The sequence below is a fragment of the Lutra lutra genome, chromosome 5, assembly GCF_902655055.1.
Source record: "Lutra lutra chromosome 5, mLutLut1.2, whole genome shotgun sequence".
NCBI classification, from domain to species: Eukaryota; Metazoa; Chordata; class Mammalia; order Carnivora; family Mustelidae; genus Lutra; species Lutra lutra.
Window position 1 is genome coordinate 32,975,210 of NC_062282.1, and position 25,741 is coordinate 33,000,950.

General features: G+C 41.1%; 1 protein-coding gene and 1 non-coding gene across 2 annotated transcripts in view; both read left to right on the forward strand.

The window, feature by feature from the left end:
• Positions 1–20,910, forward strand: part of C7 (complement C7) — a 56,628-nt gene extending 35,718 nt beyond the window's left edge. The window contains exons 13-18 of the mRNA XM_047729956.1: positions 1,770–1,857; positions 4,404–4,536; positions 8,314–8,505; positions 12,939–13,029; positions 15,987–16,171; positions 20,228–20,910. Coding sequence (XP_047585912.1) covers positions 1,770–1,857; positions 4,404–4,536; positions 8,314–8,505; positions 12,939–13,029; positions 15,987–16,171; positions 20,228–20,409 — 871 coding nt within the window. The 3' untranslated portion in view covers positions 20,410–20,910. The remainder of the gene's footprint in view (positions 1–1,769; positions 1,858–4,403; positions 4,537–8,313; positions 8,506–12,938; positions 13,030–15,986; positions 16,172–20,227) is intronic.
• Positions 7,622–7,785, forward strand: LOC125101480 (U1 spliceosomal RNA). The gene has a single exon (XR_007127877.1). It is a non-coding gene; the product is annotated as a U1 spliceosomal RNA (small nuclear RNA).
• Positions 20,911–25,741: the final 4,831 nt, after the last annotated feature.

Below are 25,741 nucleotides of genomic sequence, written 5' to 3' on the forward strand. Positions count from 1 at the left end.
TGGAGGAAGCCATGTGTGGCCAACTAGCATTTGTGTGTTTCAAGTTCTCCCTATACAGACATTACAAAAGGCTGGGTAACTTGGAGGCCATCTAGCCAAGGGGATCTGAGCAGCTCTGGCATGGAGCAGATCTGCCATATACTTGCTGGGTGACCTTGGGTGAGTTAACTTGCTACACCTCTAAAATAAGTATATTCATAGAAGGTAAAACAATGGTAGGATATTGTCAGAATTCAATGATATTCAGCACAGAAAGTGATTAGCACAGCGCCTGGCACATAGTAAGCATTCAACTACCAATCCTATTCATTCATTCATTCATGATTAAGCATAAAGCCAGATGTTCGAGATGGCTAACATGTAGACAGATTAACCCAGTTGTCTGACTCCAACTTTTCGTTTGCCAGGACCTTGCAAAAGCAATCTCAAAATGCTTAGTTGATGAATTATACCCATTGGGTCAGAATTCTTCAGGCCATACCTTACTGTTTTATACCGTCTTTACTAACCTCTTTTGATCAGGGATTGGCAAAATGTTCTAGTAAGATAATTTGAAGGTCATGTGAGTTGAAGAAAGTTGTAAGATCGTTGGGTATCTGGTAGAAGCATAGGGAGATGGGATGCCTTTCTTTCTAGGTGTTTGGTGCTTCATAAACCAACAATAATAAATATCTCATGACCAGGAGGCTGGTGAGCGTATGGAATTATGGTAGGAGGAGAAATTGCCTTTGGAGTCATTCTCTGGGAAGATGAGGGTTTCTATTGGAGGAGGTCTCTGTTGGAGGGAAAGGAGCATCCTAAGGAAGGCATTGAAGGAATTCCTGCTCTTCTTGGTGCTCAGAGGGGAGATCTCCTCCTGTTTGGTACAAAGATGAAAATTATGATCAATACTTCACATTTCTGAGTTTTCTCAGAATATGGCAAGAGTGTAAGGAACTCACAGGTGAGAAGGAGGCAGTACTCACAGGCTATTTGTCATGCTTTCCCTCAGATTTCAAATCTCTGGAGTGGGGGTACTACTGGTGGCATGCTGGCTTCAGGGGGCACTACAGAAAACTGTTGTTTAATGATGGATATCACTGTGATTATTATTATTATGAGCTTCCTCTGGAGATGGCTTGTGGGAGGGAGAATGAGCATGGGTTTAGGAGCCTGACTGACAACAATGTGAATGCAGCCTTGATATTTATGACTTTATAACCTTGGACAAGTCATTCAAACTTTCTGTGCCTTTGTTTTCTTCACATACCTGCTAGCATTACCATGAATGTGAATTGAGATAATGCACATTTGTAGAGCGACTGCCAAGGTGCTTAGCGCATAATAAATGCTCAATCAAAACTAGCTATTATTTTTGCATTATCATTCTCGCTGGATCACTGTTATTACCTTATTTTTAATACAGAATTAATTATGTGTGGCATCTCAGAGCCAGACAGCAGGAGAAAAAGTAGGTCTGAGACAGGCAACCTCTAGAAATGATATCAAGTATGTGTGTTGTCCACTGACTTTTAGTTCCTTCTCTTTCTCTTTGTTCTTCGTACTGCTGACTTACTAGCTATTTTTTTTTTTGGAAGCTTGAGCTTATGTTTGAGTTTTCTATGATAGGATATGATCAGATATTGATTCTGAGAATGGCAATCACATCAACATATTTATGCAAATGGATTCCCTTCAAATGTAAATAAAAAATTCACTGTGCTGCAAAATATTTATTCTACTGTGGAGCTCTGGCATGTTAGTTATGTTTTGTTTCCTTTTCCTTTCAGGTTGCTTGAACCACATTGTTTTTCTTTGCCTTTGACTCCGAAAGAATTCTGTCCATCACCTCCTGCCTTGAAAGATGGATATGTTCAAGTTGGTTATGGAAGATCTATTGTTTTCCTTTACATATACACCCTTTGCTCCAAGTTCCCTCTCTCTACTCATGTCCTAATTTATTTCCTTCTTCCATGATGAAATGGTGCTAAAAATAGTTTATATGTGCATTTTAGGTTTAATGGTGAGGGTTTTAGTTTGTGACTTTTCTTCTTTGGCCCAAGGTGATTAGAATTCTGCAGAAGGCAGTATATCTTCTGTGGTAAGGTGAACCAATATTGCTGCCCAATGAAATTAGAAATGTAATCATGCCAGAAGGCGGATGAATGTTTCCATTCTGAACGCTAAAATAGGAATCCATAAGCAAGTTCTTCAACAAAGAGAACTTTATTCTTTCCATTGAAAAATGTCTTTAAAAATTTCTTTTCATAAATATGGGGTTTGGGATGAAATATTGGGTTTATTCTAGAAGCCAGTAAGACATTTGGCCAGTGTTGGTGAGATACGGGTCATTATACATTGAACAATTTTCTCATTCAGGAAGGAACACAAGTCATCTGCCACTTGTTCTAGGGAATTTTTTGGCTTTGGGACCATATTAATTCATGTTCTTCTCACTGCTTGTTATGATGAAGCTTTGGCCCCAAGCCCCAGTGAAGTGTTTTTCTGGCTCACATAGGAGATACTGTCCATCAGGGCCCTCTCAGTGCTCCCAGCCTTGCTTTCTCCACAAAGGATTTGCCTCTCAAATTCCCTGAAGTTTCCTCAAATGTAGGTAATGGAAAGGGAAGAGGGGTGTGTGTGTGTGTGTGTGTGTGTGTGTGTGTGTGTGTAGAGGGAGGAGAATGAACCCAGCATCTCTAGCACTCATAAGTCCCAGTATATTTACCATCATAATCCATAGAATTCCTGAAGGAAACATAGGCTTGGAGAACAAGGCCAAGTAAATTTGTGTAGTTCAGCAAATCATGAGCTGTTGTTCCAAACTCCAGTGCACGTGTGTGCTAAGGAGCCAGGGGTTCAGAACACTGCCCAGATGGGCTACATCACCCAGCAAATTTAATAGAGATTGCTGCTTGCCCCTTATCTTCCATTTTTTCCTCATTCTGTATGTTTAGGGTAGGGTCTTTTTTTTTTTTAAGTTTTTATTTATTTATTTGAGAGACAGAGTGAGAGAGAGAATGTGAGCAGGGTAATGGGGAGGGGCACGGTGACAGGGAGAAGCAGACTCCCTGCTGAGCAGGGCGCTTGACACAACGGGACTCCATCCCAGGACCCGGAGATCATGACCTGAGCCAAAGTCAGACTCTTAACCAGCTGAGCCACCCAGGTGCACCCCCCCCACTTTAATTGGAACTAGTAGTTCTGATACAGAGTTAAGTTTGGGCACTGTTGAGTTCATCTTCGCCATATAGCAGTCCCCTTTGCAAGGCAAAGGAAGGCCTAAAGATTAGCACCAAAGGAAATCAAGTGTCCATACCCATTTTCTTCAAACCCCAGTGTTAACTTGGGCCCTCTGTTTCCTACCAACTCCCATGATGGAGCCAGCCTGGGCAAGGACTGACAGTGAGAAGAAAAAGGCACCATGGGATTTTGTTCTAATGCCTGGAGCAGAACAGGTCCAGCTCTCAACCCTCCCTGTGGGGTGGCAGAGAACTTGAAAGATGAGGAAAAGAACTAAGAGAATCCCCAGAAGAGCATGATTATATCCTGAGGTCTTAGACTTTGAATTCTCCCTTGCTTCACTGTGAAAACTCACCTCCTGGGATCACAGGCGGACACTATGTCCCTGAATGTGACCCAGTCCCAGCAGCACTTCCCTAACAGGGTAGGGCTGGGAGAAGATCAGCATTCTGCTTCCTCTAAAAGTCATCAGTGAGAAACTTAAACTTTCATGAGTACGCTGATAGGATTTGAACATTTCTGTCTGCTCCTCCTGGCTTTTGTTAGGCAGTATTGCCAATGAACAGCCCATAACATCTTATGGTAAAGAATTGACTGACAAGTACCTTTCCAAAATCTGATAAAAACCTGTCTTTTCCTGAAACATAGGAGAGAAAGGTGACTTGGGGAGTGTCCACTAAAGTAATTTTAGTAAAATGCTTATGACAGTGCCTGGTATTTGCGGGACAATCAATAAATTATAGTACAGTGGCGTTACGGGCTTTATTTCAATCAATGGTAGTGCAAATGTTGGCTAGGAACGTACAAGGAAGAATGTTTTTACAGACAATTTTCTAAATTCGTTATTTGAACTTAGTTTGCCTGATGATTAAAAGAAGACAAGATTTATAGGCGAAGGGGCACTTGTGTGGCTCAGTGGGTTGGGCCTCTGCCTTCGGCTCAGGTCGTGGTCTTGGGGCCCTGGGATCGAGTCCTGCATCGGGCTCTCTTCTCCACAGGGAGTCTGCTTCCTCCCCCCACTCTCTGCCTGCCTCTCTGCCTACTTGTGATCTCTGTCTGTCAAATAAATAAATAAAATCTTGAAAAAAAATGATTTATAGTTCAAATATCTCTAAAGAAACATTCTGTTAATGCACAATAGACATACTTTTTCTCTCTGTCTCCCTCTTATTTCTGTTTAGGATGAAGGTGTGAAGTTTCCTGTTGGGAAAAACATAGTATATACTTGCAATGAAGGATACTCTCTTATCGGAGACCCTGTAGCCAGATGTGGAGACGATTTACGGTGGCTTGTTGGAGAAATGCATTGTCAAAGTGAGTGGCCTTGGTTGTAGTATGTAACTTAAGATGAGAGAGTCATGGAGAAGAGGATGATTCAAGATGAAACAGTGTTCACTGTGTGGCCCGTGTCTTGACCTCCCTTTCCTGAGAGGCCCTTAGGATCCTGTTCAAGTTTTGGTTGTGTCTTGAAAAAGCCCTCCATAGTCTCTAGTTGATAGTGCTCCTTTGGGGAGGCATATTTTACTGCAATTTTAAAGCTCCTGGTGCAAATTAGAATAGGCTAAGGAGCTCAGGTCTGGGTCAGACCTTCAGAACATCCTCTATAGTTCAATTTCTAGGGATGTACCATCATCATTGTACCTCCTTGAATGTACGTCCTCAAATTTGCATCCTGTTCTGTTCAGATGTGGGCATCTGAGTCGTGCTTCTGCTAACCACGCGAACACTACTGTTGGCCTTCCATCTCACTTGTACTGCAACATAAGTTGGTTCAGTGGATGGATAGAGCTGTAGAGACGTATTTTTCTTCTCTCAGTTATCTGTGCGATGTGAAAAAACCCCTTGTGTACACATGCACATTTTTTTTCTCTTGGTATATATCTGTTAATGAAATTTTGAATCATAGGGTATATATCCACTTAGTAGATGTTACTAGTCTTCCAAATGGTTATACCAACTTACATCCCTACCAAAATCCGAGAATCCAAGATGGCTCTGTATCCTCACCAACAATTGGCATCATCAATCTTTTAAAACCTTTAGCTGTACTGGTGAGTGAGTAGCAGTATCTTATTTTTTAATTTGTAGTTTTTTCTGGTGACTATGATGTCATGCCTGTTTTCATGTTTATTGTCCATTTGCCTATCTTTTCTGATGAAGGGACTGTTCAACCTTTGGGCCCTATTTTCAGTTTGTTGGTCTTCATCTTTTTGATCTGTAGGACCTTTCTTCTTCTTGTTCTTGTTCTTCTTCTTCTTATTCCTTGGACCTTTCTTCTTTGTCTTTGTCTCTGTCTGTCTCTCTGTCTCTCACTCCTGGAGTCCTTGACCAGAAAGTACTATAATAGAATATAAACATTTCTTACCTCGGAGTAATAAAGCCAAAAGTTGGTTCTTCAAAATGTTTAATAAGAGGCTTGTGCTTAAAGAGATTTTTCCTTTATTGGTCCCAGTCTTTGTTCATCTTAAAATGTCTTTATTTTATCTTTGTTTTAGAAGTATATTTTTACTGGGTAAGGAATTTAGGTTAGCAGTTATTATACTTAAAAACTTATACTTAAAAACAAAGATTTTATCCTTGCCTTTTACTTCACTGTTTTCTAATGAGATGTTCACTATGAGTCTTACTATTTCTGGTTTGAAAATCTTATGTCCAGCTACTTTTGAGAATTTCTTTTTTCCCCAGTGCTTGTGTTTCAGAAGCACTCCCACTGTGATGCACCTAGGTGTGATTTTCTTTGTCTTAACCCTGGTTGATATTCGAAACACTTCCTGAATCTGAATCTTTTGTCAATTTTAGGAAATTCTTCACTATTGTGTCCTCATTGTCTCTGTTCCATTCTTGGTCATTTCTCCTTGTGAGACACAAATGATGTGTTTTTTAGATTACATATATTATATATGTTCTTTTCTTTGGTTTTGCATCATTTTTCCCTCTCTTTGTTTCATTCTAAATAATTTTGTTTAGATTATATGTATGTATGTATTTTAGAGAGAGAGAGAGAGCACAAGCAGTGGGAGAGGCAGAGGGAGAGGGAGAGGCAGGCTCCCTGCTGAGCAGGAGGTCTGATGTGGGTCTTGATCCCAGGACACTGGGATTGTGAACTGAGCTGAAGGCAGACACTTAATGGACTGAGCCAGCCAGGTGCCCTCTTTGTTTCATTCTAACTACTTTCTATTGAGCTACCTTCCAGTTTATTAATTCTCTGTAAGTTATATAATTTGCTTTTAAGAACTCTTTTGTGTGTTTTTTTTTTTAAGATTTTATTTATTTATATGACAGAGAGAGATCACAAGTAGACAGAGAGGCAGGCAGAGAGAGAGAGAGGGAAGCAGGCTCCCCGCCGAGCAGAGAGCCCGATGTGGGACTCGATCCCAGGACCCTGAGATCATGACCTGAGCCGAAGGCAGCGGCTTAACCCACTGAGCCACCCAGGTGCCCCCTCTTTTGTGTTCTTAATTTCATTTTCCAATTATAGATATTTCATTTGTTCACTTTTCTATACTTTCTTATTCTCTGTTGAAATACCATGCCTTGCCATTTAATTTTTTCCCATCATGTTAATCACAGTTATTTCAAGGTCTGCTGTTGTTAATCCCATTATCTGGACCTGCTGTGGGTCTGTTTCTATTGTCTTTTTTGGGGAGTTTGGTAAATTCTTGTCCTTTTGAATGTTAGATTAGTTTTGATTAAATGCCAGACTTTGTGTGTAAAAAAATAAAGGAATCATTTGAGGTTTGGGGTGATGTTCTTCTTTTCCTCTAGAAAAGATTTGATTTTGTTTCTGGCAAGCAGTGAGACTGTTTTATGTCCTATTTACCTTTATTCCTAGGATGTAGCCATTAAGAGATCCCAACAGAAAGTCTGGGATTTCTCTCTAGGTTCCGCCTTTGTAATGGGACAAGACTCTTACTCTTGATTGCCTAACCCTATATAAGGCTGTTAAAAACTACCAGCTTTTCAGTCTCTGAGCTGAAGTTCCTCCTTAGTTCATCAGCTTTTCTGATTTTTTTTTTCTTGTTTGAACTACAAATAACTCAAGGAGAACGGCATTACCAAATGTTGTAGACTTGTACCTGTTACATCTCCAGCAGCACACAGCCTACTTGGCTAATACAGGCACTCAAGAGACGCTTTTTGAATTAATGAATGAATGGAATTTCTGATGGAAGTGGTACAGAATCAGAGCAGGATTTTGTAAAATATTGTCCAAAGTCCATGATAGAGATTGCCAAGATTTTTTTAAATTATAAATTCTGACTTGCTTCTCATAGTTATGCATGTTTCTCATTTTTCTCTTTGCTGTTTTCTCAAGTAGAAGATTTGAGCTAATGAATGTAATCAAGTGGGAAAGACTAGAGATGGAAAACCAAAGGCTATTTAATACTTGTTTGGTTGAATACTTACCTGGCAGGGGAGATACCATGATCACGAAGGTGGTTTTCCCAGGGCGAGGCTTATCCATTGCACTCCGGATGTGCTGACCCCTGCGATTTCCCCAAATGTGGGAAACTCGACTGCATAATTTGTGGTAGTGGGGGACTGCGTTCGCGCTTTCCCCTGGCGTAAAAAAAAAAAAAAAAAAAAAAAAAAAAAAAAAAAAAAAAAACTTGTTTGGTTGAAAGGTTAAAGGTGGTTCTTTAAAACTTTCAGATATTAAAAGTATCTAATTGGATATATGTTAATGATATATGGATGAATAGAGCTCTTCGGAAAACTCTGGTGGGACTCCACCAGACCAAAGAGATAAGCAGCAGCTGGGAAAAGTGTGGTTTTGACAGCAGCCTGGTCTTTAGGACTCTGTGTATGAGGGTGATTCATTTTAAGTTGGCATGTTGCACTGAGGGCAGGGGTGAGGGATGGGAACTGTTTTGGTCTTCAGTCTTTCTTTGGTCAATTATGTGCCAGAGACAAGACTGTGGGACTTGTCTTTCAGGGCATCCTAGCAGTGAACTTACTTAACTCTTCCTCTTTGTCCTCTAATGTGAAAAAAACAAAGCATGTGTATTAACACTATTCGAAGTTATCATTTAAAAAAAATATGGCACAGGAAAGCAATGACCCTTGTATTCTGTTTTCTTTTCTCTTTAGAAATTGCCTGTGTTCTACCTACATTGATGGATGGCATTCAGAGTCATCCCCGCAAACTGTTCTATGGAATTGGTGAGAAGGTGACCATTTCCTGTTCAGGTGGCATGTCCTTAGAAGGTCCTTCAGAATTTCTCTGTGGATCCAGCCTTAAGTGGAGTCCTGATATGAAGGGTGTTCAGTGTGTGAAAAAAGGTGAGTAGCATATAGGTCTGTCCAAGGACACCTGCGCTCAGGTGAGTGAGGGTCCTTGTGATAATCCTTTGTAGCATGGATGAACATAACTGTGAGTCATTCCTTCCACCCCTGCCCTTCCACAAGAAAGTCGGTTCATAGAGTAGATAATAGACTTTTTTTTTTTTAAAGATTTTTATTTATTTATTTGACAGACAGCGAACACAAGTAGGCAGAGAGGCAGGCAGAGAGAGAGGAGGAAGCAGGCTCCCCGCTGAGCAGAGAGCCCAATGCGGGACTCGATCCCAGGACCCTGGGATCATGACCTGAGCCAAAGGCAGAGGCTTTAATCCACTGAGCCACCCAGGCGCCCCAGATAATAGACTTTTGCTCACATTCACAGATAGACTCAAAATGCAAGGAAAGGCAAGGAGAGCCCTGTGATCGTGAAACTAATTTAAATCCTTCTTATCAATGATTAACTTTGTATCTGTTTTGGTGCCAAGAAAATAAAGGATGTTTAAAACACAATTTCTGGTTTTCTCCTGATTTTTGAAATGTACTTTTATTAAGTACAGAGTTGAGTTGAAAATTTATAAAAAATTCTGTATGTTTCATTCCTGGGCTTTCAGAGAGTTTATTAGTATTATTGAAAAAGAACATTTAAAAGCATTTACATTTAACACTGCAAAGCAGAAGTTATTGAAAGCAAAATGTTGTGGTTTGTGAATTTGTTTTGAATAGTGGAAACCCAAAAACCTAGTATTTTGAACACCAAGCAAATTAAGATGGCCTTTCAAGAAGCTATGCTAAGAAGAGATTTAGAAAGCCAAACCATTTGTTTTTAGAGGTATTTAAGGTAGGATGGATTTGTTTTTAAAATCGCCTCCTGTTTCTTTTTTTTTTACATTTTTAAAAATGGAAAACATATGTTTGAGACAACTAAAAAATAGGAAGGAAGGAAAGCGCATTTACATTCCATTTTATACAGTCTTCTTATTTTTCTGGTGAATGACTTTTAATTCAATGCTAATTTGCCTTTAATAATGAAGATGAAGTACCAGATTCCCTGAGTGATACTGTCAGGTGAATTAGATGGTCACAACTAAAGAGAGGACAGGCTGATGGTGGACATAGGCTGTGGTGTTAAATATAGACACGGATGACAGCACAGGAGGCTATCAGGGCCAGCCAGGTGCCCACCATATTGGTTCCCACATGCTTGTTAGCCATCAGTGGTCCACAGCAGAGACAAGTCCTTTGCTTTCTACAGCACTGAACCATAAATATGAATTTATTGGGATATTTGAAGTGATAGACCTGTACCAGGAATTCTAAAATTAAAGAGAACAATGTACACTTGACAAGGTTGCTCTTTTATTCCAAAAGAGATATTATATACTTGTCTTTCTAAAATGTCTGCTCCAGTCATTTTGTAGCACAATTCAGTATGAATTTTCTCCTTCTCAGTAGTAAATTCTATTAAAGTTTTAATTAAAGATATTTTTCAAGGCCTGCGTGTTTTTCAGAAGACCCTGATGAATAAGAACAGGAACTTCTCTTAAAATAAGCCTATCACAAATAGAAAACTCCAGGTTTGTCAGCCTCCAAGGCTGATGTTTTAAAATACCTGCTATTGGTATTTAGTCTTTTTATTTTTATTGTGGTAAAACAGACATAACATAACTTGTACCATTTTAGCCATTTGTAAATGTAAGGTTCAGTGCACTAAGTGCGTTCTCATTATTGCACAGCCATCATCCCATCCATCACACCGTCCATTTCCAGAGCTTTCTTATTTTCCCAAACTGACACTCTGTGCTCATTAAACACTAACCACTCATTTCTCTCTCCCTCCATCAATATTTAGTCTTGTCATAAAGTTATATGAAGATAACAAAGCTATATGTTCTTAAAGGCAAAGTTCTTCTGTCTAGCTAATTCTACCAGTGATTTTTTTTAAAATAAAAAAATTATAGTAACTTCTAGAAAACATTTAAAATCTAAAATTTCATTCTTAGGAACGATTAGTAAATAAAGTTTTAAAAAAATATTTTTTCTTGTTTCGTTGAGAAATAATTGACATATATCACTGTAGAAGTTCAAGGTGTAGATCATGATGGTTTGATTTATATCTATTGTGAGATGATTACCACAGGAGGTCTAGTTAACATCCATCATCTCATTAAAATACAATAAAAAAAATTTCTCCTCATGATAAGAACTCACAGGATCCAGTCTCCCACAACCTACCTGTGTATCATAGAACAGTGTTAACCATAGTCTTTGTGTTATACATTACATCCCCAGCACCCATTTATCTTATATCTGGAATTTTGTACCCTTTGACCACATTCTTTGCATTCCCACTTCCCTCTTCCCCTGCTTCTAGGAAATAAACTTCTAAGTGTAATGCAGAGCTCATTGACATGACTTTATCATTGAACTTTAGTTTTGGTACATTTAGATCAGACTTTCTCAACCCCAACACTACTGGAATTTTGGACCTGGTAATTCTTTGTTGCGGGAGCCAGTCCTGTGCTTTGTAAGCTATTTAGCAGCATTCCTCAATGCCTGTGGCACTCCCTCACCCCTGGTTATGATAACCAAAAATGTCTCTAGACATTGCCTAATTGCTGCTGGTTGAGAAGAACTGATCTAGATAACACCATCTTTTGGTTGTTGTTGTTGTTTTTCTTCTTGTTCAGGGGGGAAGGGACAGTGGGAGACGGAGAGGGAGAGGGACAGAATTCACGAAGTGTGGTGGCCCCAGGCAGGGCTGGATTTCACAACCCTGAGATCATGACCAAAATCAAGAGTTGGACGCTTAGCAGACTGAGCCATCCAGTTGTCCCCTGGATAACACCATCTTAAAAAACAAAAAACAAAAAACATTTTATTTTGGAATAATATTAGATTTCAGAAAAGTTGCAAATACAGTTTTCATATGCCCCTTACCATGTTCTCAGGATATTAACATCTCATATAACTTGACATAACTTAGTTGGTTAACTAAGGCATTTAATATTAGTGTAATACTATTGACTCAACTACAGATTTCATTTTTTCACTAAATCCATTTAATGTTCTAGGATCCAATTCACAATATGACATTGCATTGAGGATAACGGTCCTTTAAAAGGAAATGTTAAAGAATGAGTCCTCATTACAAACGTGACTGGGCACGGAAGGCTAAGCTTCACATTGCTCCCATTTTTTACAAGTAACAAATTTTTCACAAGATTTTACTGTCATGTCTAAAGCTCTTAAGTTTTCCAAAGTGAGGGAGTATTTCACAGTTTGTGCATCCATAAAAATATGCTCTTCAGATAAATTACCTTTATAGATATACCCAACATAGAACTAGTTTTATGCTGGGAAAGTTTATGTCACTGAATTCCCTTGTCATGAAGCTGGCAGGCGGTGGAAATAGCAGGAGATCTTAGGCTATTCATCTGTTAATCAGGGATAGCTGAGGAGATGGCAGGCAAATTAAGCTCTTGTAAGCTGGACCAAGGTGTTTTCCTGCCAAAATTGGAATGATGATTGATGTTTGATCGGTTTGTAAAAAACACAAAGCAATGGATAAGTTTATTAAGTGTAAATACCTTTAGATATTTACTCATCATTGAAGGGAAATCAACTAGACATTTACATGTAAGAGTTTATTATACATCTTGGGGTACCAGGAATTTCTCCAAGTATGGGTCACATTATGTTGCTTTCTGTCCTACTATAGACAGAGTAGGTAAAATGCAGTCCACACAGCAGTTATAAAGAGCAACCTCTTAATGAAAGGGAGCCTACTCCACTGGCCTTGAATTCATGAACACTGGCCTTGAATTCATGAACACTGGCCTTGAATTCATGAACATGAACTTAAATCCTGGCTTGGCCAATCTGTTAAACATGTGAACTAGCACCAGTTTCTTCACTTTTTTGACTCTTAGTTTCTTTCTTTCTTTTTTCCCAAGATTTTTTTTTTTTTATTTGACAGAGAGAGTGAGAGTACAAGCAGGGGGAGCAGCAGGCAGAGGGAGAGGGAGAAGAACACTGCCTGCTGGGCAGGAAACATGATATGGGACTTGATCCCAGGACCCTGGAATCATGACCTGAGCTGAAGGCAGAGGCTTAACCGACTGAACCATCCAGGCGTCCCTGACCCTTAGTTTCTTTAACTCTGAAGTAAGCATTTTTAAGGACGATTAAATATCACAATAGTCTATGCTCACACAATAGGGACTGCTCGAGAAATGCTAACAATGAAATTATTTGCAGGGTTCTCCTTGGAATGCTCTGTCTTCTGTAAAATGCTTTACAGCTTTGTTTTTTGACTGCGCAGATTTGTGGCAGCTGAGACTATTACAGAATCTGGTTCAACAATTAAAATAACTTTTTGTTTACCACAAAGCAGCGCTTCGAATGACGGGCTCTCCCTTATCCTTCTCTTTCAGATGCCCCCTTGCCACCAGCAGTGCCTGAATGTCAGCGCTGGGAGAAACTGAAGAATTCAAGATGTGTTTGTAAAATGCCCTATGAATGTGGGTGAGCTCCTTCTTCGCTCTTCTATCTCCCTTTTATTTTATTTAAGATGAAAAAAAAAAAGTCTCAGTAGGTGATAGTCTCTCTGTTAGATCAAAAGTGTTGCTGGGGGCGCCTGGGTGGCTCAGTGGGTTAAGCCGCTGCCTTCGGCTCAGGTCATGATCTCGGGGTCCTGGGATCGAGCCCCGCGTCGGGCTCTCTGCTCAGCGGGGAGCCTGCTTCCTCCTCTCTCTCTGCCTGCCTCTCTGCCTGCTTGTGATCTCTCTCTGTCAAATAAATGAATAAAAAAATCTTAAAAAAAAAAAAAAAAGTGTTGCTGAACCAAGGGTTAGGATCTTCGTTTGCCTTTGAACCCGGCCCATCTGCTGCCTGTTACTTGCCCGGGGTCGCCAGGGCTGACACCCAGCGGTGTTAAGCAGTGCTCTACTGTCTAGACAAAGGCTGAAAGACTCAGGCACTGCTTGTTGTATACAAGAAATGCGGCAAAATGAAAACACTGTCACGTGAGGATTTAGAGCTTGAGGAGATGAGGATTGAAATTCCCTTGACCTATAAACTCTTCTGCAGTGTACCAACAGAGATACAAGTATCTGCTTTTCCGATTCTGGAAATGGCTGTGTCACCAGATGTGCATTATGAGAATGCCACCCATCTTGCAATCACTCTGCTGTAGGTGGATAGCTGAAGTAGGTACTCGATGTCTGTGTTATGGTCCTGGTCGGATACAGGAGGCGTGATCGCCTTAGCGCAAGAGGAGGTTTCCCAGCGGCACTAGTTATAAAGGAAGGGAAGGAAGCTGCACGCCAGGAGGCAGTACTGCGGCACTGCCAGTCGCCAGGGTACATATCTGTGACTGGGCCTGAAGCTGTGACCAGACAGGCTTTTCTGCAAAGCTGGAGACAGAGTAGACTGTGCAGATGGCAGCTGAGGCAGAGCGGGGTCCCTCATTTTAGGGATCTCAGAGACCCCCACCCTAGAGTGAGCCAGGGCATTCAGCATGCTCTAATCTCTTGCCACTGATCAAATGCCCCTGAAGCTAGAGGACAAGAAAGTGGTTCTTAGGGTCAGCCTTCCTTGTAGGGGTCGGGGGGGGGGGGGGTTGAGGGCGGGGGTGTGGGGCTGTGGAGAGTGAATCTGGAGAGGCAAATGGGAGGTATCTAGGCCCCCAGATTTATTGGTCATCTTTAAGGCTGAATCAAAACACACTTTACTGCCCACTTACAGGTGACCCTTGAACAACATGAGGGACTGGGCTGCTGACCCTCCCTCACAGTAAAAAATCCATGTATAACTTTTGACTCCCCCAAAACTTAACTAATGATAGATTATTTTTGACTGGAAGCCTTACCAGTGACGTAAATTATTTTTTTAAAGATTTTTATTTATTTACTTGAGAGAGAGAGAGAGACAGAGAAAGCACAAGCAGGGAGAGGGGAAGAGTGAGAGGGAAAAGCAAGCTCCCTGCTCAGCAGGTAGCCCAATGCTGGATTCGATCCCAGGAGCCTGGGGTCATAATCCTAGCTGAAGGCAGGCGCCTAACCAACTGAACCACCCAAGTGCCCGCCTATATTGTATTCTTATAATAAAGTAATCTAGAGAGAAGAAAATACTATTGAGAAAATCATAAGGAAGAGAAAATACATTTATACAATTGTCTGTATCAAAACAATTCTCTATAAGTGGACCCACAGTGCAGTTCAAACCAGTGTTGCTGGGGGGGGGGTCCACTGTACTTGGCTTTCAATTATATTGTCCCCAAAATACATATCCAACTTCTTGAACACCTATAGTGGGTAATGGTGATTGTGGCTGTATCTTACAAAAAGTAACTTCTTGAAAGAAAAATACAGCTAAACAGTGTAAATGGCAGTGGTCCTCCGCCTGGAATGTTCTGACTGTGGTATTGTTTTTTTATGAATCATTGTTGACTTTGATTCACTTTCATCCTCTTTCCAACTTCTCTGATTCATTTAGTTTATCTGCAGCCTGCTGTTTATAGACAAGGTGTGAGCTTTCCATCAGAGACTGATAACAATGGCTTTGCAAGGTCTCTGCCTTTTGAGTGGTTCTGAGTAGTTCAATTTAAAGCTTAAGTAAGCAGATAAAGATAGGAGGATTTGTTTTTGTGATGTAAATAACTCCAAGTAAATTTAGCTCTTGGTCACTGAGGAAAATATTAGAGCTAAAAATGTATAAGAATAAATATAAACTCCATCTACCATACAAAAATAGTGAAAGTGAAAGGGTTCACTACAGTGATGCCTTCCTTGCCCATCAACAGTCAGAAAGGTGCTCGTTTTTATTAGTGACATTTCTAAAAAGCCAAATCTCACCATTTTAGCACCCATGCTTAAGAAAAAAAAATAATACATTTTTACGGAAATATTTCTAAACTACTTTGTAAACATCATTACTTAAAAAAAAAATCCCATTGAAAAATACGATTTCATCTTCCCTTGAGGATTTGGTCATCAAGTATTGGACATGCCATATTATGGACATGAATTCTCGGGCTGCTGGGCTGGGAGGACCTAATTTCTCCTGCAACCCATGGTCCCACCGGACTACAGTCTCGGAGTAGGTGATCTTTGCTGATTTTCTGCCTCCTGCCTGCTTGTCCACCCACCAGTGTCCCAAGCACACCTCCTGTTCTCTTCTAATTTGCTCTATCTGATCTGCTCCAGAAGAAACTAGATCAACTAGAAGAAACTAGATCAACACGAGGTATCTAAGCTTGTAAAAACTGTGAGCAAATAAAGAGCAAAATATGTTCATTTTGAAGATCTGAGGAGGGTGATCCCCAGGTATGAAGGAGATTTGAGTTTCTGCTCCATCTTTTTGCTGTGGCTCATAGCATCAGTCAGACTCCCTGAGCTCAGAGCCTCTCCTTTTACGTCTCATGCTCCATTTTGAAGACTGAAAATCTTCTACATAATGTAATTTAAAAATCTTTGTTTCAGATCCTCCTTGGATGTATGTGCTCGAGACAAGAGAAGCGAAAGGATACTGCGTCTGACAGTTTGCAAGATGCATGTTCTCCAGTGTCAGGGTAGAAATTATACCCTTGCTGCGGGGGACAGTTGCACTCTGCCTGCCCCCACTGAGAAAGCCTGTGGCGCCTGTCCACTCTGGGGAAAATGTGATGGTAAGGGGCATTTCTTTTTTTTTTTTATTTTTTATTTTTTTAAACATATAATATATTTTTATTCCCAGGGGTACAGGTCTATGAATCGCCAGGTTTACACATTTCACAGCACTCACCATAGCACATACCCTCCCCAATGTCCATAACCCCAACTCCCTCTCCCAATCCCCCTCCCCCCATCAACCCTCAGTTTGTTTTGTGAGATTAAGAGTCACTTATGGTTTGTCTCCCTCCCAATCCCATCTTGTTTCATTTACTCTTCTCCTACCCCCTTAACCCCCCATATTGCATCTCCTCTCCCTCATATCAGGGAGATCATATGATAGTTGTCTTTCTCCGATTGACTTATTTCACTAAGCATGATACCCTCTAGTTCCATCCACGTCGTCGCAAATGGCAAGATTTCATTTCTTTTGATGGCTGCATAGTATTCCATTGTGTATATATACCACATCTTCTTTATCCATTCGTCTGTAGATGGACATCTAGGTTCTTTCCATAGTTTGGCTATTGTAGACATTACTGCTATAAACATTCGGGTGCATGTGCCCCTTCGGATCACTACGTTTGTATCTTTAGGGTAAATACCCAGTAGTGCAATTGCTGGGTCATAGGGTAGTTCTATTTTCAACATTTTGAGGAACCTCCATGCTGTTTTCCAGAGTGGTTGCACCAGCTTGCATTCCCACCAACAGTGTAGGAGGGTTCCCCTTTCTCCGCATCCTCGCCAGCATCTGTCATTTCCTGACTTGTTCATTTTAGCCATTCTGACTGGTGTGAGGTGATATCTCATGGTGGTTTTGATTTGTATTTCCCTGATGCCGAGTGATGTGGAGCACTTTTTCATGTGTCTGTTGGCCATCTGGATGTCTTCTTTGCAGAAATGTCTGTTCATGTCTTCTGCCCATTTCTTGATTGGATTATTTGTTCTTTGGGTGTTGAGTTTGCTAAGTTCTTTATAGATTTTGGACACTAGCCCTTTATCTGATATGTCATTTGCAAATATCTTCTCCCATATCTTCTCCCTGTCAGTTGTCTTTTGGTTTTGTTCACTGTTTCCTTTGCTGTGCAAAAGCTTTTGATCTTGATAAAATCCCAATAGTTCATTTTTGCCCTTGCTTCCCTTGTCTTTGGTGATGTTCCTAGGAAGATGTTGCTGCGGCTGACGTCGAAGAGGTTGCTGCCTGTGTTCTCCTCAAGGATTTTGATAGATTCCTTTCTCACATTGAGGTCCTTCATCCATTTTGAGTCTATTTTCGTGTGTGGTGTAAGGAAATGATCCAATTTCATTTTTCTGCATGTGGCTGTCCAATTTTCCCAACAGCATTTATTGAAGAGGCTGTCTTTTTTCCATTGGACATTCTTTCCTGCTTTGTCGAAGATTAGTTGGCCATAGAGTTGAGGGTCTATTTCTGGGCTCTCTATTCTGTTCCATTGATCTATGTGTCTGTTTTTGTGCCAATACCATGCTGTCTTGATGATGACAGCTTTGTAATAGAGCTTGAAGTCCGGGATTGTGATGCCACCAACTTTGGCTTTCTTTTTCAATATTCCTTTGGCTATTCGAGGTCTTTTCTGGTTCCATATAAATTTTAGGATTATTTCCTAAACATCCGCAAATCAGTCAATGTGATACAACACATTAATAAGAGAAAGAACAAGAACCATATGATACTCTCAATAGATGCTGAAAAAGCATTTGACAGAGTACAGCATCCTGATCAAAACTCTTCAAAGTGTAGGGATAGAGGGCACATACCTCAATATTATCAAAGCCATCTATGAAAAACCCACCGCAAATACCATTCTCAATGGAGAAAAACTGAAAGCTTTTCCGCTAAGGTCAGGAACACGGCAGGGATGTCCATTATCACCACTGCTATTCAACATAATACTAAAAGTCCTAGTCTCAGCAATCAGACAACAAAAGGAAATTAAAGGCATCCATATCGGCAAAGAAGAAGTCAAACTATCACTCTTCGCAGATGATATGATACTTTATGTGGAAAACCCAAAAGACTCTGCTCCAAAACTGCTAGAACTTGTACAGGAATTCAGTAAAGTGTCAGGATATAAAATCAATGCACAGAAATCAGTTGCATTTCTCTACACCAACAACAAGACAGAAGAAAGAGAAATTAAGGAGTCCATCCCATTTACAATTACACCCAAAACCATAAGATACCTAGGAATAAACCTAACCAAAGAGGCTAAGAGTCTATACTCAGAAAACTATAAAGTACTCATGAAAGAAATTGAGGAAGACACAAAGAAATGGAAAAATGTTCCATGCTCCTGGATTGGAAGAATAAATATTGTGAAAATGTCTATGCTACCTAAAGCAATCTACACATTTAATGCAATTCCTATCAAAGTTCCATCCATTTTTTTCAAAGAAATGGTAACGGGCATTTCATATTTGTAACTATAACAATGTTAAGGTGGTAGGACTGAGATTTTTAAACTGTAGGTTCTGGTTTAGCAGCAAATCCAAGCAGATCCCTGAGGACGTGAAAGTCTCAGGCTGGTCTGAGTGACTTGTCCTTGCCCACAGCCTTCCCTGGGGGGTCGGAGCAGGGATCAAGTACCTAAGAGGACAAAACCCCTTCCTTGTTGGTCTGAATGTCCTCCCAAACACTGGCGCTTCCCATTCCCCCTTCATGGTTTTTGCTCTGTCCTAGTGTTATCCATATTATGTACTCATTTTAAAAGATAGACTCATAAAAATACCTATTTTTTTTTTTAAGATTTTATTTATTTGACAGAGAGAAATCACAAGTAAGCAGAGAGGCAGGCAGAGAGAGAGGAGGAAGCAGACTCCCTGCTGAGCAGAAAGCCCGATGCGGGGCTCGAACCCAGGACCTGGGATCATGACCTGAGCCGAAGGCAGCGGCTTAACCCACTGAGCCACCCAGGTGTCCCACCTATTTTTTTAAAGAGGAAATTTTCTCATCACTTTCTTAAAAGGAAATATCACTTGCCACACATACTAGGTAACTATAAAAACACATGTAATGAAACAAAATGAGGCTATAGATTCTAGCCAGATGCTGCTGGCAGCTTGGGGCTTGCTGCTTCTGTGGGATAAAGGGAGTTTAGCAAGAGCTAGGGGAGTGTTAAAAGCCTATCAGTGCCAAGGTGACAATTTCTCCTAGAAGTAATCAGAAGAATTTGAAGAGAATAGAAAAAAGAGTTACTTTTTCAAGTTGTGGTTTGAGATTTGCCAGTGCTAGATCCATGTAGCCCTTATGATGAACTTGAATAACACCCTTGCCTGGCCTTCCACAGTTCTGGCTGTGTTACTAACGGGGAAAGCCGGGGTGCCTGGAGCCAAGTCATTGCCCTCAGTTTCCCCACCTGCAAATTTGGGAGCTGGACTGTGTGATCTCTGCCAGCAACTCAGGCTCTCCCCTTCGTTCCTTTCCTCTGGATCCTGGGTAGTTTGTGGCACAAGCCAGAAAGTACCGAACTCCAACTATTGGGTCCCATTAGGATTGTCAGTCACCAGTGGGCTGGCTGACCTTGTCACTTCTTCGGGAGCCAGCTGGCTGGCACCTGCAACACACACAGTGAATTCCTCCTCATTTCAGGCTTGTTTTTATGGGATATGTGCCCGTTTGCCTTTTTTGCCCCGCATCTCAAAGCGAATTGAATTCTTTTCTTTGTCCTTGGTAGAGCCTTACAGCAACTTGGTCTTTACTGTCGTCTCCTTATCTGTCAGGGGTTGGGGGATTACTCAGTTTCTGGCTTCGCTAGACAGCAGCGCAGAGGAGTGGAGCACTGGGGAGCCCCGGACTTGGAGAGAGCTGGCCCATGTGGGTCCGGTCCATCTAGTGGCCAGTCTCAAACCCTGCTTATTCTGAGTGGAGCGAAATGCCTCGCTTTCTGGGTCCTACTGCTTTCCTGGGGCGGGGGCGGGGGGGTTGGTTATTGCGATCCCCGAGGCAGGAGCTTCTAGAGCTCTCTGGAAAGCATTGTGCTTTTGGAGGTCATGCGCCTTGACTCTCCCCACTCCACCACGTGCCACTGAGCCTCTGTTGTTGTTTGTGTTTCCAGCCCAGAGCAGCAAATGTGTCTGCAGGGAAGCGTCCGAGTGCGAGGACGGCGGCTTTCGCGTCTGCGTGGAAGTGGATGGCGTGGAGCAGACGATGAGCGAGTGCGCCGCTGGCACACTCAGGTGCCGAGGACAAGACGTCACTGTCACCAGCACACAGCCCTGCGGTTGGGGGACCCCGTAGGCCCCCCGGGCCTCTCAGCTGGAATCCCACAGCCACTGTGGCTGAGTTCAAACATATGTAACCAAGCACTTGAGGTGGCTCTGCCTGCGTGGAAGAACCCTCCTTCTCCCTCCTTCTCCCTCCTTCTCCCTCCTCTTGCCTCTGCACTGTCTCTCCTCAACTCCCAGCCGTGGGCACCAGCATAGCCCCCTGTTTCGGCCAAACCCGAATCCAGACAACACTCCTTCTCTTCTTAGTTAAAATGTCAGCCAGGATGAGAGCGCCCTCGAACTTGTGCACGAGCTGTGTGTTTTTGGACAAACTGTTCACTTGTCTGGACCTTGACTGTTTAAATCTGAAAATTAGAGGCTTAGAGCAGAGAAAGTCGAATACTCCCTTCAACCCTAGGATTCATCAATGTATGACTGATCTCACCTATGGGCCCGAACACCCTGTACAGATGGATTAGGAGAACAGTAAGATGAGAGAAGTCGGCTTCCCTCTGGGACAATGAATGCTCAAGATGACTTGAGCCAAAACCAATAGTGAGGTACTCAGCAGACTGAGCCATGCACGTACCTCCCCTTCTAGGGGACCTTGAGTGGAAGAAGACAGATACAATTTTCCATCCCAAGCTGCGATCTCGAGCTTCCCGCCTGTGGACTCCAGCACCACGTGTAGGGATCCCTACATCTTACACGGACATGGAACCCCTGAAGTGTCAGAACCACTGTGCTGTCATCACTGACACCTTCTGCCTTCTTGTCTGAGCATAAATACAATCCCTTCTTCTCTCTGGGGCTTCTCTCTAGTGCATGTCAAGCGCATGAAGTGCAATTTGCCCCCTTTCCCCCTCTTTCTTTTGTAGGAAGCATGAGTTCATGCCCGAGCTATTGAGAGACCGTGAATTTGACAGCCCTGTTTTCTCGAATATGAATACATGCTTGGATTTTTCAGGGGGCCATACAGGTACATCAGTTTGAGACACTGGCCTTCTATTTATCCCTTATTCATCTTTCATCAAAACAAAAAAGCAGCTGTGGGAGATTGAATGAGTGGGTTTAAATGGAATTTAAAATATGCTTTCATATACAAATAATATCTGTGTACTTTTCTGTTACTGATAAATACATTTCAACAAAACCTTAGTTAAAATGACAATGATTAAAATCTCATTAAAGATACTGTTCTTTGGAATTTTTTTTATTATGTTTAATTTTAAAGACTCCACAAAGAATTATGTGTTCTTTTAATATATATTTTTGTTTTTTAAACTACTTTAGTGAGATATGATTGACATGGAAAAAGCTATACATATTTCATGTATACAACTCCAATGAGTTTGGGGATAAGTATACATCAATCAAGACCATAAACATATCCATCATCTCCTAAAGTTTTCCCCCACCTCTCTTGTTATGGTTGTTGTTATTTATTTATTTATTTTTATGGTAAGAACACAACATAAGATCTTCCTTCTTAGAAAACAATTTTAAAAGATTTATTTATTTATTTATTTGACAGGCAGAGATCACAAGTAGGCAGAGAGGGAGATTGGGGCGGGTGGAAGCAGGCTCCCCGTTGAGAAGGGATTCAGATGCAGATGCGGGGCTCGATCCCAGGACCCTGAGATCATGACCTAAGCCGAAGGCAGAAGCTTAACCCACTGAGCCACACAGGCACCCCAAGAATTTATTTATTTTAAAGAGAGAGCATGCCCTCACGGGAACAGGGAGAGGAGCAGAGGGGAAGGGAGAGGAGGTAACCTCCAGGAGACTTTTCATGCTGAATACTGCCTGAGTGGAGAGCATGATATGGGGGGTCCATCCCACCCCCCGAGGATGATGACTTTAGCCAAAACCAATAGTGAGGTACTCAGCAGACTGAGCTATGCAGGTACCTCCCCTTCTTAGAAAATTATAAGTATATATCACAGTATTGTTAGCTCTAGGCATTTTAGCTAACATGTAGCTACAGCAATGCTGTAGAGAGTGGATCTTCAGAATTCACTCATCTTGCATAACTAAACTTTGTTACTCTCTGAGCATCACATTCCCAAGTCCTCCCTCTCTTCTTTATGAATTTGACTATTTTAGGTTATACACATAAGTGAGATTATTATAGTATTCTTTCATTGTTTGCTTTATTTCATTTAGCATAGTGTCCACTGGATCCATCCATATTGTCACAAATGGCAGGATTTCCTTCTTTTCTCTAAGGCTGAGTAATTTCTCGCTGTATGTGTATACCACATTTTCTTCATTTATCCGTCCATGGATGAACACTGAGATTGTTTCTCTATCTTGGGTGATGAATACCTCTTCAGGATCATGAATTCAGTTCCTTTGGATATTTGCTAGAAATAGAATTACTGGATCATATGGTAGTTTTATTTATAATTTTTTGAGGAACTGCCATACTATTTTCCCCAGTGGCTGTGCCAGTGTGTTCTTACCTGAAACCCAGGTCTGATTCACGTCCAGATTCATTTACCATATTGTCAGTTGAGTGAAGATTCAGAGAATATATTGAATTATAAGGATACAGTTTTAGGGATGCCTGGGTGTCTCAGTTGGTTAAGTGTCTGTCTTTGGCTCAGGTCATGATCTTGGGGTTCTGGAATTGATCTCCACATCTTCAGCTCCCTGCTCAGTGGGGAGTCTGTTTCTCCCTTTCCCTGCTTGTGTTTTCTCTCCCATTCTCCCTCTCTCTCTCTCTCTCTCTCTCACACACACACAAATCAATAAATAAAATAAAATAAGTACAAGGAGGCAGGTTTAAATAGATTGAAAACAATAATAACCAGAAATGTTTAATTGAGGCCAACAGCATTTGTTAGAGGTTATTAGGGAGTTAATTTCTACCCTAGGTAGGGGGATAGATTTGAAAATGCCAGGCCAAGAGGCAGATCCCAAAACAGAGCTGAACAAATAATTTCTTTGGGAGGATGAGATTAGTATCCTTCCAATAATTTCTCCTCTTGTCTTAAGTTAGTAGGGAGTTAAATGTCTACTACTTATGAACAACCACCCTCCTTTTGTGACTAATACAGATGATATGGTCAACATTATCAAATGCTATAGGAGAGCTCAAATGAAGTCTGAAAAAAAGAAATTTGCAGATTTGACAACTATAGTTTGAGAAAGAAATTTCCCAGAGTTAATGGAGGAAAAGTAAGGGTTTAGTGAAGACTTGGTAGAGAAGGAAAGAGCAGTGAATGAGGCTGTAGAGAGATGCCATCTTGAGGAAATATTAAATTTTGTGCCTTCTTTCTTTTCTGAACATTCTTACACTTGACCTTTCCTTTAGAGATCTTCACTGTTGCTTGTAAAAGAACTAGAATCATTGCAGTGAGTCTGCAAGGAGAAAGTAACTTTCAACACTAAGTCTTCTAAAATGTTTTGAAACTTTGAAAATAAGCTTTTGAGTGTCTAAAGAGAAGGCTTTGAGGGAAGACAGGAGGACTGTTTATACAGGAAAATTGACAGCATAGCGAATGTGGGAGGAAGTGTGAGAATTTCCCCTGCTTGCCCTTCCCACTGCCTCGGACAGGTGAGGGTCCTCTGTGTTAGAATGGGATATAACTTTGGAGGAGAAGGCAGAAATAGTTGAAGTTGAAGTTGTCTGGACCTAGTGGGGGGACAGAGGAGGAGGAGGGAATTGTTGGTGCATTAGCCATCACAAGCTTCTGGGAACTACATGGGAGCAAAGCCACTTCCACAAGTCATCATTCACAATTTAAAGGGAGACAGCAAGTCACCTGAACAGAGAAGCTGCTTTGGAAGATCTTTTAATCACTCCGAAGAGTGTATTTTTAAAAATTATTATTTTATTTAAATTCAATTAATTAATTAATGTATAGTGTATTATTAGTTTCAGAGGTAGGTTCAGTGATTCATCAGTTGTATATAACACCCAGTGATCATTACATCACATGCCCTCCTTATTAGCATATGATTTCACTCATACATGGAATTTAAGAAACAAAACAGAGGATCACAGGGGAAGGGAGGGAGAAATGAGACAAAATGGAAAATAACTTCTTGTGACACTCCACACATTTCCTAATAACTGACCGATAGAAGCGCTGGTTATCAATGCTGTGAGATTTGGTGAACCCCATCCAGACCACTCTCCCTCCCCTCCACCAACAATCTGGGACACTTGCAATCCCTTGAAACAGAGGGAAGGTTCTTATGTTTAGGTGTAGTATGGTGGGGGTATGGAATGGCAAGAAGAAATGTCTGACAAATGACCCCTGGAACTCTGAGTTACCAGGCACCTAGCCAGCTAACCATTTAATCTGATACTGCCCTCCCCCCCAACATGCGCTGGAAATGTCATGGCTAATCTCAGCTTCATATGAGAATTGTGAACCCATTTTGTTGTTAAGTAGTCACTCAGAGCTACCGGTGCTGGGCAGATGGTGTACCCAGCATTGCCAAAAACAAGTTATTATATGCCTTTACCTTTTGGTTATGTGTATTAATATTATATACTAATTAATATTATATAATTAAGTAATGATATTATATGTTATATAATATTAATAATAATAACTGTCTGTGTTAATGAATAGTTTGAACCCCATAGCTTATCACCTGTTCTATATTTTCGTTCTATGGGCACCAAAATTTCTTATACCCACACACTCACTCACTAACTAACCCACCATAGGCATTTGGATTATTTCTAATAGCTGGTGGAGGAGGTCATCATAAACTTGAAGATAAACTAAGATGTTACATACTTTGGGTAGGAAATGAAGTAAGTGTTCAGGTGTACCAGCTCTACCTACTCTTTTTCTGAGGTAGAAGAAAGAGACGGAGGAGGGACAGATAAGAGAAAACAAATGAGAGAGAGAGAGAGAGAGAGAGAGAGAGAAAGAGAGTCATTTTCAGTACAGGGTTAGCAGAACCAGCAACCACATTGTCTTTCTACCTCCCAGTGCACCAAGATTTTTCCTTCTTGATGGACTAAAGTGCATTCAATACTTGTGCTAGAAATGGAATGACCTGTTTCTCTTTCAGAACACTGAGCCAGAAAGCAACCACAGTAGGAGGCAATTTCCGTTAATATCTGAGAAACCAGAGGTATATGCATGCCTTTCAATTACCTTGGTCTTTCAGGCAGCTCACACATTTGGGGACAAGAAAGCTTGATGGCATGATAGGACTCCCTGCCGTGACAACCAAAGCACTTACAATTTGTCTTTTTATTTATTCCTGTCAGACAAAGCTCCAGATTTACACTAAAAACATCAATCACATAGGGAAATTTGCTTTTTTAAGCCAAGGGTTAACAAGACCAGATAGAAAGAGCGTCATTGTTTGAGAAGAAAAGGGCTGATGGT